The 13,177-nt window shown below is 38.7% G+C and overlaps 1 protein-coding gene across 1 annotated transcript in view; it reads right to left on the reverse strand.

The window, feature by feature from the left end:
• Positions 1-12,763, reverse strand: part of LOC107287490 (actin, gamma-enteric smooth muscle-like) — a 17,525-nt gene extending 4,762 nt beyond the window's left edge. The window contains exons 1-6 of the mRNA XM_015816011.1: positions 12,638-12,763; positions 4,727-4,837; positions 3,487-3,571; positions 2,837-2,998; positions 2,337-2,528; positions 1,405-1,586 (exon numbers count right to left, since the gene is read on the reverse strand). Coding sequence (XP_015671497.1) covers positions 1,405-1,586; positions 2,337-2,528; positions 2,837-2,998; positions 3,487-3,571; positions 4,727-4,837; positions 12,638-12,763 — 858 coding nt within the window. The remainder of the gene's footprint in view (positions 1-1,404; positions 1,587-2,336; positions 2,529-2,836; positions 2,999-3,486; positions 3,572-4,726; positions 4,838-12,637) is intronic.
• Between the last annotated feature and the right edge of the window lie 414 nt (positions 12,764-13,177).

Below are 13,177 nucleotides of genomic sequence, written 5' to 3' on the forward strand. Positions count from 1 at the left end.
GACATAAAAGTCTTGGATCAGCCCAACCTAAATGAGGAAAAGAAAAGCACATTAGGTATGCCCATTTTCCCTAAATTACTTTGGATAACTTTCTTTTTAAGAGCATTATTCTTGCAACAAGATGATCCTTTTGAATGCTGTGCAGTTTTACTACTTAATATACTGGCATATACGCTCCGTTATTATAGTCCAAGTGTAGATCAGTGTCCAAGTGATAAAGGCCTTAATACAGTTTTACCCAAAACGGGAGAATGAATTGTGGAATACAGGTAGTCCTTGATTTACTACCGTTTGCTTAGCAACCATTCAAAGTTACAGTGGCACTAAAGAAAGTGCCTTTGAGACTCATACTTACAACCATTGCAATATCCCCATGGTCATGGGATCAAAATTCAAGCACTTGACAACCAGCCTGTATTTATGAGGGTTGCAGTGCAGTGTCCCAGAGTCATGTGATCGCCATTTAAGATCTTCTCAGCTGTTTTTTGACAAGCAAAGTCAATTGGGGAATATTTTTTTTAAAAAACTATCTGATTCACTTAACAACTGCAGTGATTTGCTTAACAAGCACGAAAAGTAAAGTTGTAAAATCAAGTATGACACAATTAGCAATTGCCTTGTTTGGCAACAGACATTCTAGTCCAGTGTTTCTCAACCTTGACAATTTTAAGGCATGTGGACTTCAACTCCCAGAATTCCATAGCCCTCTCGTCACCTCTCGCCTGGACTACTGTAATGCTCTTTACATGGGGCTCCCCATGGGGAGCATCCGGAGGCTCCAGCTGGTCCAGAATGCGGCCGCGCGGGCGGTGCTGGGGGCGACACGTCGCTCCCATGTAACACCGCTGCTGCGCGAGCGGCACTGGCTGCCAGTGGCCTTCCGGGTACGCTTTAAGGTGCTAGTCACCACCTTTAAAGCGCTCCATGGCATCGGTCCTGGCTATCTCCGAGACCGCCTTCTGCCGCAGATTCCCTCCCACAGGCCGGTACGCTCCCACAGAGCGGGCCTCCTCAGGGTGCCATCGGCCAAGCAATGTCGGCTGGCGACCCCCAGGGGGNATAAATAAATAAATAAATAAATAAATAAATAAATTACGATGAATAGCGAGATGTGTAAATAAACTTTTTATTGTATCAAAAATACAATGTCGTATTGAGAATAAAATGGCCCAGGGGGTTCATAGGTTATGATAGGCCCAAACAGAGAATCTGTGCCATTGGTTCTGATTTCTGTATCTTTGATATCTGCATCTTTCTTCATAAAACCTTTTATTTGAGCCCCATTTTGTTTCTTTGAAGTCAGATAATATGTGAAAACAGCATTCTTAAAAAAAATGTCCTAGATAATATTTCAGGAATATATTATTAAATGTCTGTTAGACCAATATTAAACATAATATTTACTTTAATTTTCATAGTACTTGGAGCCAGTGCTGTGATTTCTTTCTGCATACGATCACCAATACCGGGGTACATGGTGGTTCCTCCAGAAAGCACATTATTGGCATAAAGATCTTTACGGATATCAATATCACATTTCATTATGCTGTTATAAGTTGTTTCATGGATTCCAGCAGATTCCATTCCTGTAAAGAAATAAAATTAACTGATCAAAGATTTCAAAACAGACCGCTTTATCAAGTCGGTGGTGAGTATCTGCTAAAAATGCAATAGATGATTGTATATTGTTTGATAATCTATTTTAGTTGTTCAGCCAAATGCATGATTTTTAAAATCCATTTTATAAAGACATCCAGATTTTATTTGGATGTCTTTATAAGGAAGGCGTTCAAAAAGTATCTACTGACATGATTAAATAGTCACAGAATTTATACCCCAGCAGTCTACATGTAGATGTGTAAATAAATTTCTCCTGTCTTGTCAATTTGAAACTCTACAAATATTCGTGTCAATATAAAAATCAGATCCAAAGGCATTTTTATTTTTTGAAAACTCTTACACTCTTTCTGACCATAAAACAAATCAGCTAGGCAACAGTCACAAGGCAGACACATACACAGGTTCACTAAGACAGAGTTCCCCAACTTTTCCGGCTTGGCGGACTGGCGGGGGGAGGGGATGAGTCTGCACGAGTGGGAATGTGCAAGCAAGTGCATGCGCTCACCTGCCGTTTCTGCAGCCCGGTTGTAAACAAATCATAGCTCACTAGTGGGCCATGGTCCAGAGGTTGGGGACCCCTCCACTAAGACATTCATGACTTACTTCAACAAGAGCTCTAGGACACTTAAAGCATAAGTGTAGTTTTGTACCACTAAACTTCATCTTTGTTCAGCAGACTCAAGCCACACAAAGAAGAGGAACATGTCCAGGCCTACCTATAAAGGATGGCTGGAAGAGAGTTTCAGGGCATCGAAACCTTTCATTGCCAATTGTGATGACTTGGCCATCGGGAAGTTCATAGCTCTTCTCCAAAGAAGATGAAGAAGCAGCAGTAGCCATTTCATTCTCAAAATCCAGAGCCACATAGCATAACTTTTCTTTAATATCTCGCACAATCTCATGCTCCGCTAAAAATAGCCAAACGAACATTAAACAAGGAGGACAATTGAAACAAGATTGAATAGGGGGATGAAGGGATTATTGTAATGTTAAGGAGGGACAAGGGTTCTGTAATTGCAATAAAGAAAGGAATAAAGTTGGTCATGAACAACTTTGGTTAATCTAAAACATAAACAGTGCTTAGGTTTCTCAATAATATTGTATTAATACAGATTAATGATAACCTTTTGATGAGAAAAGACAGGTAGCACTTTATGCTGTTTTTATGGCTAATATTGTGGGCAAACAAAGCAGCTTTAAGAAAAGTGCTGATTACCGGTAGTAACAAAAGAATATCCTCTCTCTGTAAGAATTTTCATGAGATAATCAGTGAGATCTCTACCAGCCAGATCTAGTCTCTTGATAGCATGTGGCAGGGCATAACCTTCATAGATAGGTACATTATGTGTCACGCCATCTCCAGAGTCCAGAACTATTCCTAGGAAAGCAGAAACAGAGTGTCAATATTTTTCATTGCAGCCCTCACACTTCGCTTTTTAACATTTTTGACTCTGAAAGGAAAGATTGTAGGTTTTCCCCCCACTTGTGTCTAATCATGGCACAAACATACCCTCAGAAAATCCGTTTTGTTCAAGTACTACAGTATGCTTGGCATTTGTTTCATCCATGCTTCAAATTACTTTTCATATTTGAATATCTAAAGTTATTTAATTGTATAATATTACATGCAAGAATAGAGACAATATGCCATACTTCAACATTTGTCTAGCACAATATCACTGATATAGAAGCAAGCTTCCCTATATGAAATCAATAAGGAGTATTTCCTCCAAAAGTTTGGTAGGATAAAATTTAATTATTGTACTATGTATCAGTGCTCAATGTAAGAGAAAATGGAAGGTAATGGATATATTCATAGACATACATTTTTTTAAAAAGGGAATAGAAACTACAATCCAAATTTACCGGTAGTTCGTCCAGATGCATACAAGGAGAGAATGGCTTGAATGGCCACGTACATTGCTTGTACGTTGAATGTTTCAAACATTATCTGTAGATTAAAAGTTTTTAGCAACTCCAAATATGGAGAACAGCATATTTAGTCCTACGCTAAGACATGGGACAGACATTATCTCAAGAGCATACAACTTGAAACAATGGAATTATGTTAAAGGATGTAAATTTCAGATAAATATTAGGGATTTAAAAACATCTATCATTATGAGCAATTTCACAGTAAATCTAATTTCAAAGGGGGATGGTGAGAAACCTTGCACTAGTTGTGCTCTAGTGAAGGCTAGAGAGCCACCCACAGGAATGCTTCCATTTGGATTCCTGCAGTGAACAGGGGATTGAATCAAGGCCCATGTGCTTCTTCTAGCATGATGGTTCCAAAAAAGAGGAATAGTTTGCCTCCCAAAGCATTCTGAGGCAACAGTGTTTGTCTGCACTGTCATGGATAAAATATCTGACATACTGTAACTGCTGTGTTATTTTATAATTGATTATTTTAATGTTTTTTAATGTTTTTATGTTGCAAGCCACCAATGTCATTGGACATGAGATGGGTGGCAAATAAATTTCATAATAATAAAATATCCATCAGATGTCAATCGTCTATATTAGATATGCAGGGGCAAGATTCGTATGCCATAATGTGACTGGGGAGGGGAAACGGGGTTTTGTAAGGTATTCAGACTACCATATAAATTCTTAGCTAGCATTTCTATCAACATTGGCTTGTTTCAACCAGTCTGACAAATCATAACTTATTTTTTAATTTGTTTTTATTTGTTCGTTGTTTCCATCTATTCTTCTCTTTCAGAGCTGCAGTTCTTTTGTTTAAATTGTTTCCTGCTCTGTGGCTAAAACAATCTTTGTTTGGTGTCAAGGATAGCACTGTCCATCCTATGTAATAATGCTCACCTGTCAAACTGAAGGAAAAGTAGTTTGACTCAGAGAAGTAGGATATTAAAAACTTGCCTCAGGCTATGATTTAAATTAAGGAGGTCATGGCACAAATATGGCGAGATAAGAACTAACCCTAAACAAGAAAATAGATTAATAGATCTTTATATCAGGAATAAATACCTCTATTGATGGCTTATCGTGAAATTATATTTTTGTGGTTATTACATGACAATTTTTTTTTGCTCAGAAGGAAGGCAGTTCTTAATTTGAAAAGAAACAATATCCAAATAATTACCTGAGTCATTTTCTCTCGATTAGCCTTGGGATTTAAAGGAGCTTCTGTGAGCAGTACAGGATGCTCTTCAGGGGCAACACGAAGTTCATTGTAGAAAGAATGATGCCAAATCTAAAGATGGAGAACAATTTTTATTGAGTATCAGGTATAGAGAATGACACATCAATGAAAAATGAAAAATGACTGAAAATGGGAATTCACTCTTATGCAAATTTTTATTTGCACTGAGGAGTCTATGCTCCCTCTGAGGCTGATTTAATTTTACAACATTTCATATAATTGGAGAGCTGCATGTTTCATTTAGTCCCATACATGAAACATTTAGACAGCCACTATCCAGAGCCTTCATCACATGAGCATGACAGATACTCCTGCCACTTTGTAACAACTACAAAGGAAGTCCTTATGCAGCACTCTTGCTGCAAGCAGTATTAAGGGACAACTCCCTACCAGGAAGATGTCGTTTAAGTGATACCAGGCGGGTAGGACATAACCAGAACATCCATGAGATTTTCCTTAATATTCCCATAATATGTTTTCATATAAGCTCTGGCAGCAAATGCTTCAGACAGCCATGATTGAAAGCACTGTTACAGAGACCTGAATCTGAGATTTTTGAAATTTTTACTGCTTCACAAATTTTCATTACAGCGACTTTCAGAATTGTCCATAATGGAAAAAGTTGCCCAAGGGATTCAAGTGTAATATATTACATACTAAATCAAAGGCTTGTCATTCTATTCATATATAATGACTAGATTTCCCCTATTTTGTGTCTATTTTTTTGCATTTTATGAGTGCTAAAGGGAAACCACTTGGTTTTCCACCAGCAATGGCATTTCAAATTTTAAAATTAGATGTAAGGAAGTGCTAAGAATGATTTCCCTTCTATGTGCTATGAAAGAACAATGAAGATTAAAAATAATGCTACGTTCTTGTCCTTTCCCTTTTCTGCACCAGATATGTTGAATGCAGATGAACCCAGATCTAGACTCCATGATTTTGCATTTCATTTAGCACCATGTGACATCTACTATGAGAAATCTGGCCACAGCACATAAATCTGTGTGCAATGTTTCAAAATTGCTCTAACAACAGTTGTTCTGTTCTCGCTGCTTCATTTAATTCTGTGCATGCTATCATCCAAGTTCAAGTTGCCGACTAGATCATTTGGAGCAGAGTTCCTGCTGTTGAATGCTGTTGAGGGTCTCAGAAATCAGTTGAGACAGCCAAATACTGGAGCTCCTGTAATTTATCCCTCTCAACATTTTATTTATTTGTTAAATTGATATGCCACCCATCTCCCATGAATGTGATGGGGGAAAAGGTGGTTAACAGTGGTTAGTATGCAGTATTGCAGGCTAACTCTGCCCACTGCCAGTTCAATCCTGACCAGCTCAAGGTTGACTCAGCCTTCCATCCTTCTGAGGTCGGTAAAATGAGGACCCAGATTGTTGGGTGGCAATACGCTGACTCTGTAAACTGCTTAGAGAGTGCTATAAAGCACTGTGAAGCGGTATATCCTAAGTGCTATTTCTATTGAGATCAAATTCTGTGAGAAAATAGTACCACAGGAAAAAACAGTAGGGAGAAGGTAAGTAGGGAGAGAGAAAAGTAGGTCCAACAAAAAAGTAAATGATTTAGTTTTGGGATGATAATTGGAAGAGAAGCAGGGACCCAGTTGTACCCAAATATAACCTTACCCATTGGCCCCCTCTCGGATACAGCTACTCATTTCTCTATGTTTTCTTTCACTGTGGTCTTCTGCGTAGGTCCACTCTGCAATAGGATCCACTGACTACATTCTCATTTCCTCCCGATACAAACATGTTGAGATTGCACATTCCCATTCTGAATTATACCATCTTGATTTCTACCTGTTTCCTGCGATCTAATTGTAGCTTCTCTTTGCTCTACTGTAGGAGTGTCAAACTCGCAACGTCACGTGACGTGTTGCAACATACTGTGACTTTTTTCCCATTGCCGGCAATGGGGTGGGCGCGGTTTCAGCATGACACATCCAGCCCGTGGACTGGCAGTTTGACACCCCTGCTCTAATGCGTAAGTCAGAAGTGGATAACATTTTCAACAAAAAAAAAAAGATATATAAGTTGGATACTCAAGTAAACAATGTAATTACTTTTGCCAGTTAAGTCATTTTTTTTTCTGCCATAAAGGTGATTTCTCTGTATTTCTTGTGAAAGGAAAAATCTCTTTAGGAAAAAGGGTTTCTCCTCGCCTCCTATTTTTTGTAGGTGATGATTACCTGCCCCCAAGTCTCTTGTGACTAAACTATAAACTTAGTTTCTAAGGTTCTGGACTGACTTGCAGCTGAGGCAGTTTAAGAAAAGGCTCTGAAGGCTCTGAAGATGTATTTATTATTTATTATTAAATTTATTATTTAATCAATTTCTACAGTCCATGACTATGGAGGCAAACAATGCAGGTAGTCCTTAACTTATAACCATTTGTTTAGTGATCATTCAAAGTTACAATGGCACTGAAAAAAGTGAATTACACCCAGTCCTCACACTTACGACAGTCACAGTGTTGCCATTATCACTTGAGCAAAATTCAGCAACTGGCATGTATTTACAACAGCTGAAGCCTCCTAAGTCATGTGATCACTTTTTGCGACCTTTCCACTGGCTTCCAACAAGCAAAGTCAATAGGAGAAGATGGTCATTTAATGACCACGTGATTCACTTAAAAACTGAAGTGATTCACTTAATAAACATGGCCAAAAAGGTCATAAAATCAAGTGCAATTCACTTAAGAACCAACTTGCTTAGCAACAGAAATTATGGTGTCAATTGTGGCCGTAAATTGAGGACTACCTGTAATAAAAGTTGGGCAGTTAATCCAGACACCTGATGAACAATGAGCTAATTCTGGGTTCATTTGTCTTTATGCTCAACTGCCATAGAAAAGCAGTCCTTTAGTAGCCCAAGGAAAGCTCCTCCACTTTTGGAACTTTCATAGGATTATACTGGGATAGGGTAAGATTGAAGAGATCAATTTGTTGTGGGCAACATGTGAAAATCTGGCTACGGTGCCAGATTTTGTTTTAATAATAATAATAATAATAATAATAATAATAATAATAATAATAATAATAACAACAACAACAACAACAACAACAACAACAACAATTGCAAAAGGCGGCCTTACTAGGAACTGCTTCCATCCTGTGACGATATCTGTAATACCATCAAACATCCACATCTGCCTATCCCAGGTCCTGGGTAAGGACTCGATAGGTAGACAAAATGCCAAATCCAGTCTGAACATCTGGCTGACTGTGCGATGATCCATAATAATAATAATAATANCAGGCAGGAAACCCTATACCATTTCAGACAAATGGCTGTCCAGTCTCTTCTTAAAAACTTCCAGTGTTGGAGCATTCACCGCTTCTGGAGGCAGGTTGTTCCACTGGTTAATTGTTCTAACTGTCAGGAAGTTTCTCCTTAGTTCTAGGTTGCTTCTCTCCTTGATTAGTTTCCACCCGTTGCTCCTTGTCCTGCCTTCAGGAGCCTTGGAAAATAGCTTGACTCCCTCTTCTTTGTGGCAGCCCCTGAGATATTGGAACACTGCTATCATGTCCCCCCTCGTCCTTCTCTTCATTAAACTAGACATACCCAATTCCAGCAGACTTTCCTTATATGCTTTGGTCTCCAGTCCCCTTTTTATCTTTTGGTTATGAGCCTCCCAGTGTTGGGTACAAAATGGATGGCCAATGTTTTAAATAAAATAATAAAATAAACTTTTATTATTATTATTTAATCAGATTACTGAACATGGGTGGAGATGATGAAACAAAACTCAGCCCTTCCCAATGAAGGCAGAGAGGTGACTGTTAGAGGACCTGGAGGGCAGGAGAGGAAGCCTTGCTAACTACCCTCCCTGCTTCTGAGCTTTTAATGATTTAGCATATTTGGATAAACACAGCTGGGAATCCCAGGAGACAAAGCATTGAGCAGCCACAGCAAAGAATGTATCACAGATGCCGCCTTTTAAACTTTAGAACTACTTGACAACATAGGAAATAGAAATGAAAGGGGAAAGGGGGAATTACAGAGATGTAGTGGGAATAATTAGGGCTGTGAATGGGATCCATTGAAATGTCATTTATGGAAAAGCTATGCTACCATCTACAGGATGAAGTATGTCATTCCATTTCCCCCACCCCGTCCTCAAAAAAAGCACAGCATGTCTATGGAGATTCTCCATAGAGCAGTGTTTCTCAAGCTTGGCAACTTGAAGAGGTATGGACTTCAACTCCCAGAATTCCTCAGCCAGCACAGCTGGCTGAGGAATTCTGGGAGTTGAAGTCCATACCTCTTCAAATTGTCAAGCTTGAGAAACACTGCCATAGAGAGAATCTATGCATAATTGAAGAAGCTTCTTGGATGAGAAGCGAAATGTTTTCAAAGAAAAATAAAATTCCAGGTGCCTTTTGGAAAAGCACCTTTGGGATAGTAAGTAGCACAGCAGTTCTTACAATCAGCTAAAAGGGCAAAGAAAGGATGAGGCAGGTTCTGAAGGCTGTGGGAGAAAAACTAAGAAATTCTCATCCTAACCTATCATTTCCATTGAGTCCTTAGATATGAGCCAGCATGTGAAAACCAAAGTCTCTAAACTTCTGTTAAAGCAATCACATAGAAGCAAGCAAGCAAGCAAGCAAATACAAATTATGCCAGAACAGAGCACACATTCAATCTGGATCTCTATAAAAGTTTCAGCATGGAAGCAACAACTGAGCTATGCTTAAGACTATTCCTTGTCATAGATATGCTCCCTCTCTTCTATATGGGATCTTGTTTATTCACAGAGCAGAAATATAAGCAAACATATATCAATGTGCATTGCTGCGCACTTAGCATTTCCAGCTGTGATGATCTTGTGGCCCAGATGAGTGTGTGGGAATAACATAGCCACAAAAAGTATGACCTCAAGAAAAATAATAATCAAGGATACCCCCCCCCCGTTTTTTTGGTGCAGAAAGGGAGACTTTATATTGCACTGTACATAAAGAAACCCTCTGATTGGTTCCAGTTCAGAGGAATTAGCTAGCTCATTGGTGCAGGTAAGATTACCTGACATTTTCAAAAGTAGCAAATCATTGGGAGTCACAAAAAGCACTCACCTTTTCCATGTCATCTCAGTTTGTGATAATACCATGCTCAATGGGATATTTCAGGGTCAGAATTCCTCGTTTACTTTGTGCTTCATCCCCAACATAGCTGTCTTTCTGGCCCATCCCTACCATAACTCCCTGCAAAATGTATCAATCAAAGGAAAACATCACCATTAACACTGTATCACAAACATTACATAGACCAGTGGTGGCGAACCTATGGCACGGGTGCCAGAAGCAGCACTCAGAGCCCTCTCTGTGGGCACACGCGCCATCGCCCCAGTCCTAGGCCTTCAGCTGGGTTTTATAAAACCTTTTTGCTTTAAACCTCCGCCGCCGTGTGCAAAAAAAAAAAAAAAAGGTTCAATCAATCAATCAATTTCAACTTCTCGCGGGGGAAAAAAAGATCTTGCAAAGTTGGAATTGATTGATTGAACTTTTTAGTCCCACCCAGTCTGCCATTACCACCGCAGCCACGCCCACCCAATGGGCCACGCCCACCCAATGGGCCACACCCACCCGGCACCCGACGATGCATAAGTGGGTTTTGGATTGCAGTTTGGGCACTCGGTCTCTAAAAGGTTCGCCATCACTGACATAGACTAACTAGTGTCTGGTGTAATTCAGCATCAGCATCAACAATAAGAGGGGTAAATTCTTTTATTCTGCTTTGGTCTGTGTCTTTGGCAATCCCACACAATTCCTTTCATTGCTTTCTCTGCATAGATAAGTCAACACTCCTCTTCCTAAAGCAGACATCTATAACAGCTAGACAATAGTATTATAAAATCTCTGATAATGATACGTTACATAGGGCATAGGCTATACTATGATAGAATCAGTCATTGTGAATTTATAGGTAATCCGCATTTAATATCCACTCATTCAGCAACCATTCAGGATCATGACACTACAGAACTAGGGGTTCTTATAAGTGTTCTTATAATTGTGGCTGTCACAGCATTCCCACACTTGGCATTCACCTGATCATTATTTGCAACATTCACTGCCATCTTCTAAAAAAGTCAGTGAGGAAGCTGGCAGGAGATTGCAAATGGAGATCATGTGAGTGCAAGATGCTGCAACCATACAGGATTCACCTAATGACAGGACTGCCAGAACTGCTGTCATAAGTTAGTGTGGTCATGTGACATCACACCATATGTCTATGTTGCTTAGCAAAGGAGTTCCTGGTCCCAATTACTGTAAGTGAGGACTATTTGTACTATATTGTGTGGGACCAATACAAATTCCATAGGGCACTTTCAAGTTTCAATATTTGATTTACTTCAGTGGGAAAAAATGACCTGCTATATCACACATTTATTGGTACTCCTTTCCAAGCAAGTTGACTAAAGCTGAGGTTTCATGGAGGATTGTGGATTGCATTGATAAATAGGCATGTAAGATTGTTCTGTGGCTCTCCCATTAAAATCAACAAGATTTAATGTTTAATTATGCCCAAATTCTATGCCATACTTTAAATACTCCACAGCAGCACTCATCAAGACGTGATTTACTTTCCAATTATTCTATCTTTGCTTTTGATACACATTTAGAATTGCTAAGTCTGTTTTGCTTTCTTTAGCTTTCATTTTAAAATACTGATTTATTTGATGTTGTGATGTTCTTTTGAATTTTTTTATAAAGCTAAGTTTATTACATGGAGAATATTAAACTACAAGACATAAAAACAGTTCTGTAACTATGCCATATTTGTAAACTAAGTTATACAACAGAATTTAGTAACTTTTCTTTTTAAAATGCACATTGTAGGGTTTAACATGTAGGTGTGACACCCTGAAGACCATTCATAGAGACAATCTCATGTTTGGAAAATTATCTTTAATCCGTAAATTTTATTCCATTTCTTACAAGCTACCTTAATCAGTTGATTTCAAGTGACTTACACGGTCATTATTTATCTTACATGATCATTCATCTTGGGAAAAGAAATGATTGTCCTATGTTTTAAACATTATATTCTAGTCATTGATATGCAACATTAATAACTTCAAAGAATTAAACAATATTTTATCCTGAAATATTTTGTAGAAAGATCTAGACCAGGGGTAGTCAACCTTGGCTCTTTTATGACTCGTGGACTCCCAGAATTCCTGAGCCAGCATGGCTCAGCTTGGAAACCTCTCCCTTTCCCCTCAGTTTGGCTGGCTCAGGAATTCTGGGAGTTGAAGTCCACGAGTCATAAAAGAGCCAAGGTTGCCTACCCCTGATCTAGACCTATCACTAGGCAGCGCAGCTATTTACCTCAATTAGCAGAGGCTGAGTAGGATAGTAATTGCCAGGAGTTACAGGAAAGGTAAAATAAAGTCAAGATGGAAGTTGCAGCTGCATGATTTTCAAACACGCATCGCTCATCACAATACATGTAAAAAAAAGAACAAAGCTTCAATCTTGCAGTACATCTTGATCCTCCTCTGGATGGCAACTTCCTTGCTCTTTCTCTGAATCTCCTGCCATTTTCTTCTATTCACAACAAAGTTTGCTCACCACTTTGCCTGTTTTAGTCTCCTAAATTGGTCTGCTGCCTTCAGAAGTAGTGATCAGCTGAAGAAAAATTCAATACTAATTTCCTACATATGGAATGGGAGATATTTTTTTTAAAAAAATAAAAAAATACTGTTGGAGCAATCCCATTTTATAAATTGTTGAAAAATGTTCAATGGATTTTGAGATGTACTCAAATAAAATGCAGTGACTTTTAAAATCATCCATCTTCAGGGTTTTTTATTTATATTATTTAAACTGACCTGGTGCCGAGGTCGCCCAACAATAGATGGAAAGACAGCCCGGGGAGCATCGTCTCCTGCAAATCCAGCCTTACAAAGCCCAGAACCATTATCACAGACAAGAGCTGTGGTTTCATCATCACCCATGACTCCTCACTATCCTTTCAGCAAAAGTCAAGGAAAAAAAATAGGTCTGGAGTTTGGGAAATAATTTGAACTATCAAGCATCATTTACAGAAACAGGAAGCAAACCACATACTATAGCTTCTAATGAACTCAGAAAATATATACACAAATCAATTAATATGATAGTATTGATTTTAATTATATTCAAGCTGAAATAACCTGAAAAGGAACTGATTGTAAGATCTTTAAACCCATTTGTTTGTTTCTTAAATGATCCTCTTTCCGGGCAATAGTAGAACTTTTTTGTTTTTCTTAAGATACAAATAAAATATCCAACTACTCATAAGATGTTTATGTATGGGGTGAGAGGAACAAGCTTTTTTCTTCTTGACACCCCTTGTGCTCCTGAATATCTGTTCATGAGTTGGAAGCAGC

The sequence above is a fragment of the Protobothrops mucrosquamatus genome, unplaced genomic scaffold (genome assembly GCF_001527695.2).
Source record: "Protobothrops mucrosquamatus isolate PMUCROS unplaced genomic scaffold, P.Mucros_1.0 scaffold394, whole genome shotgun sequence".
NCBI classification, from domain to species: domain Eukaryota; kingdom Metazoa; phylum Chordata; class Lepidosauria; order Squamata; family Viperidae; genus Protobothrops; species Protobothrops mucrosquamatus.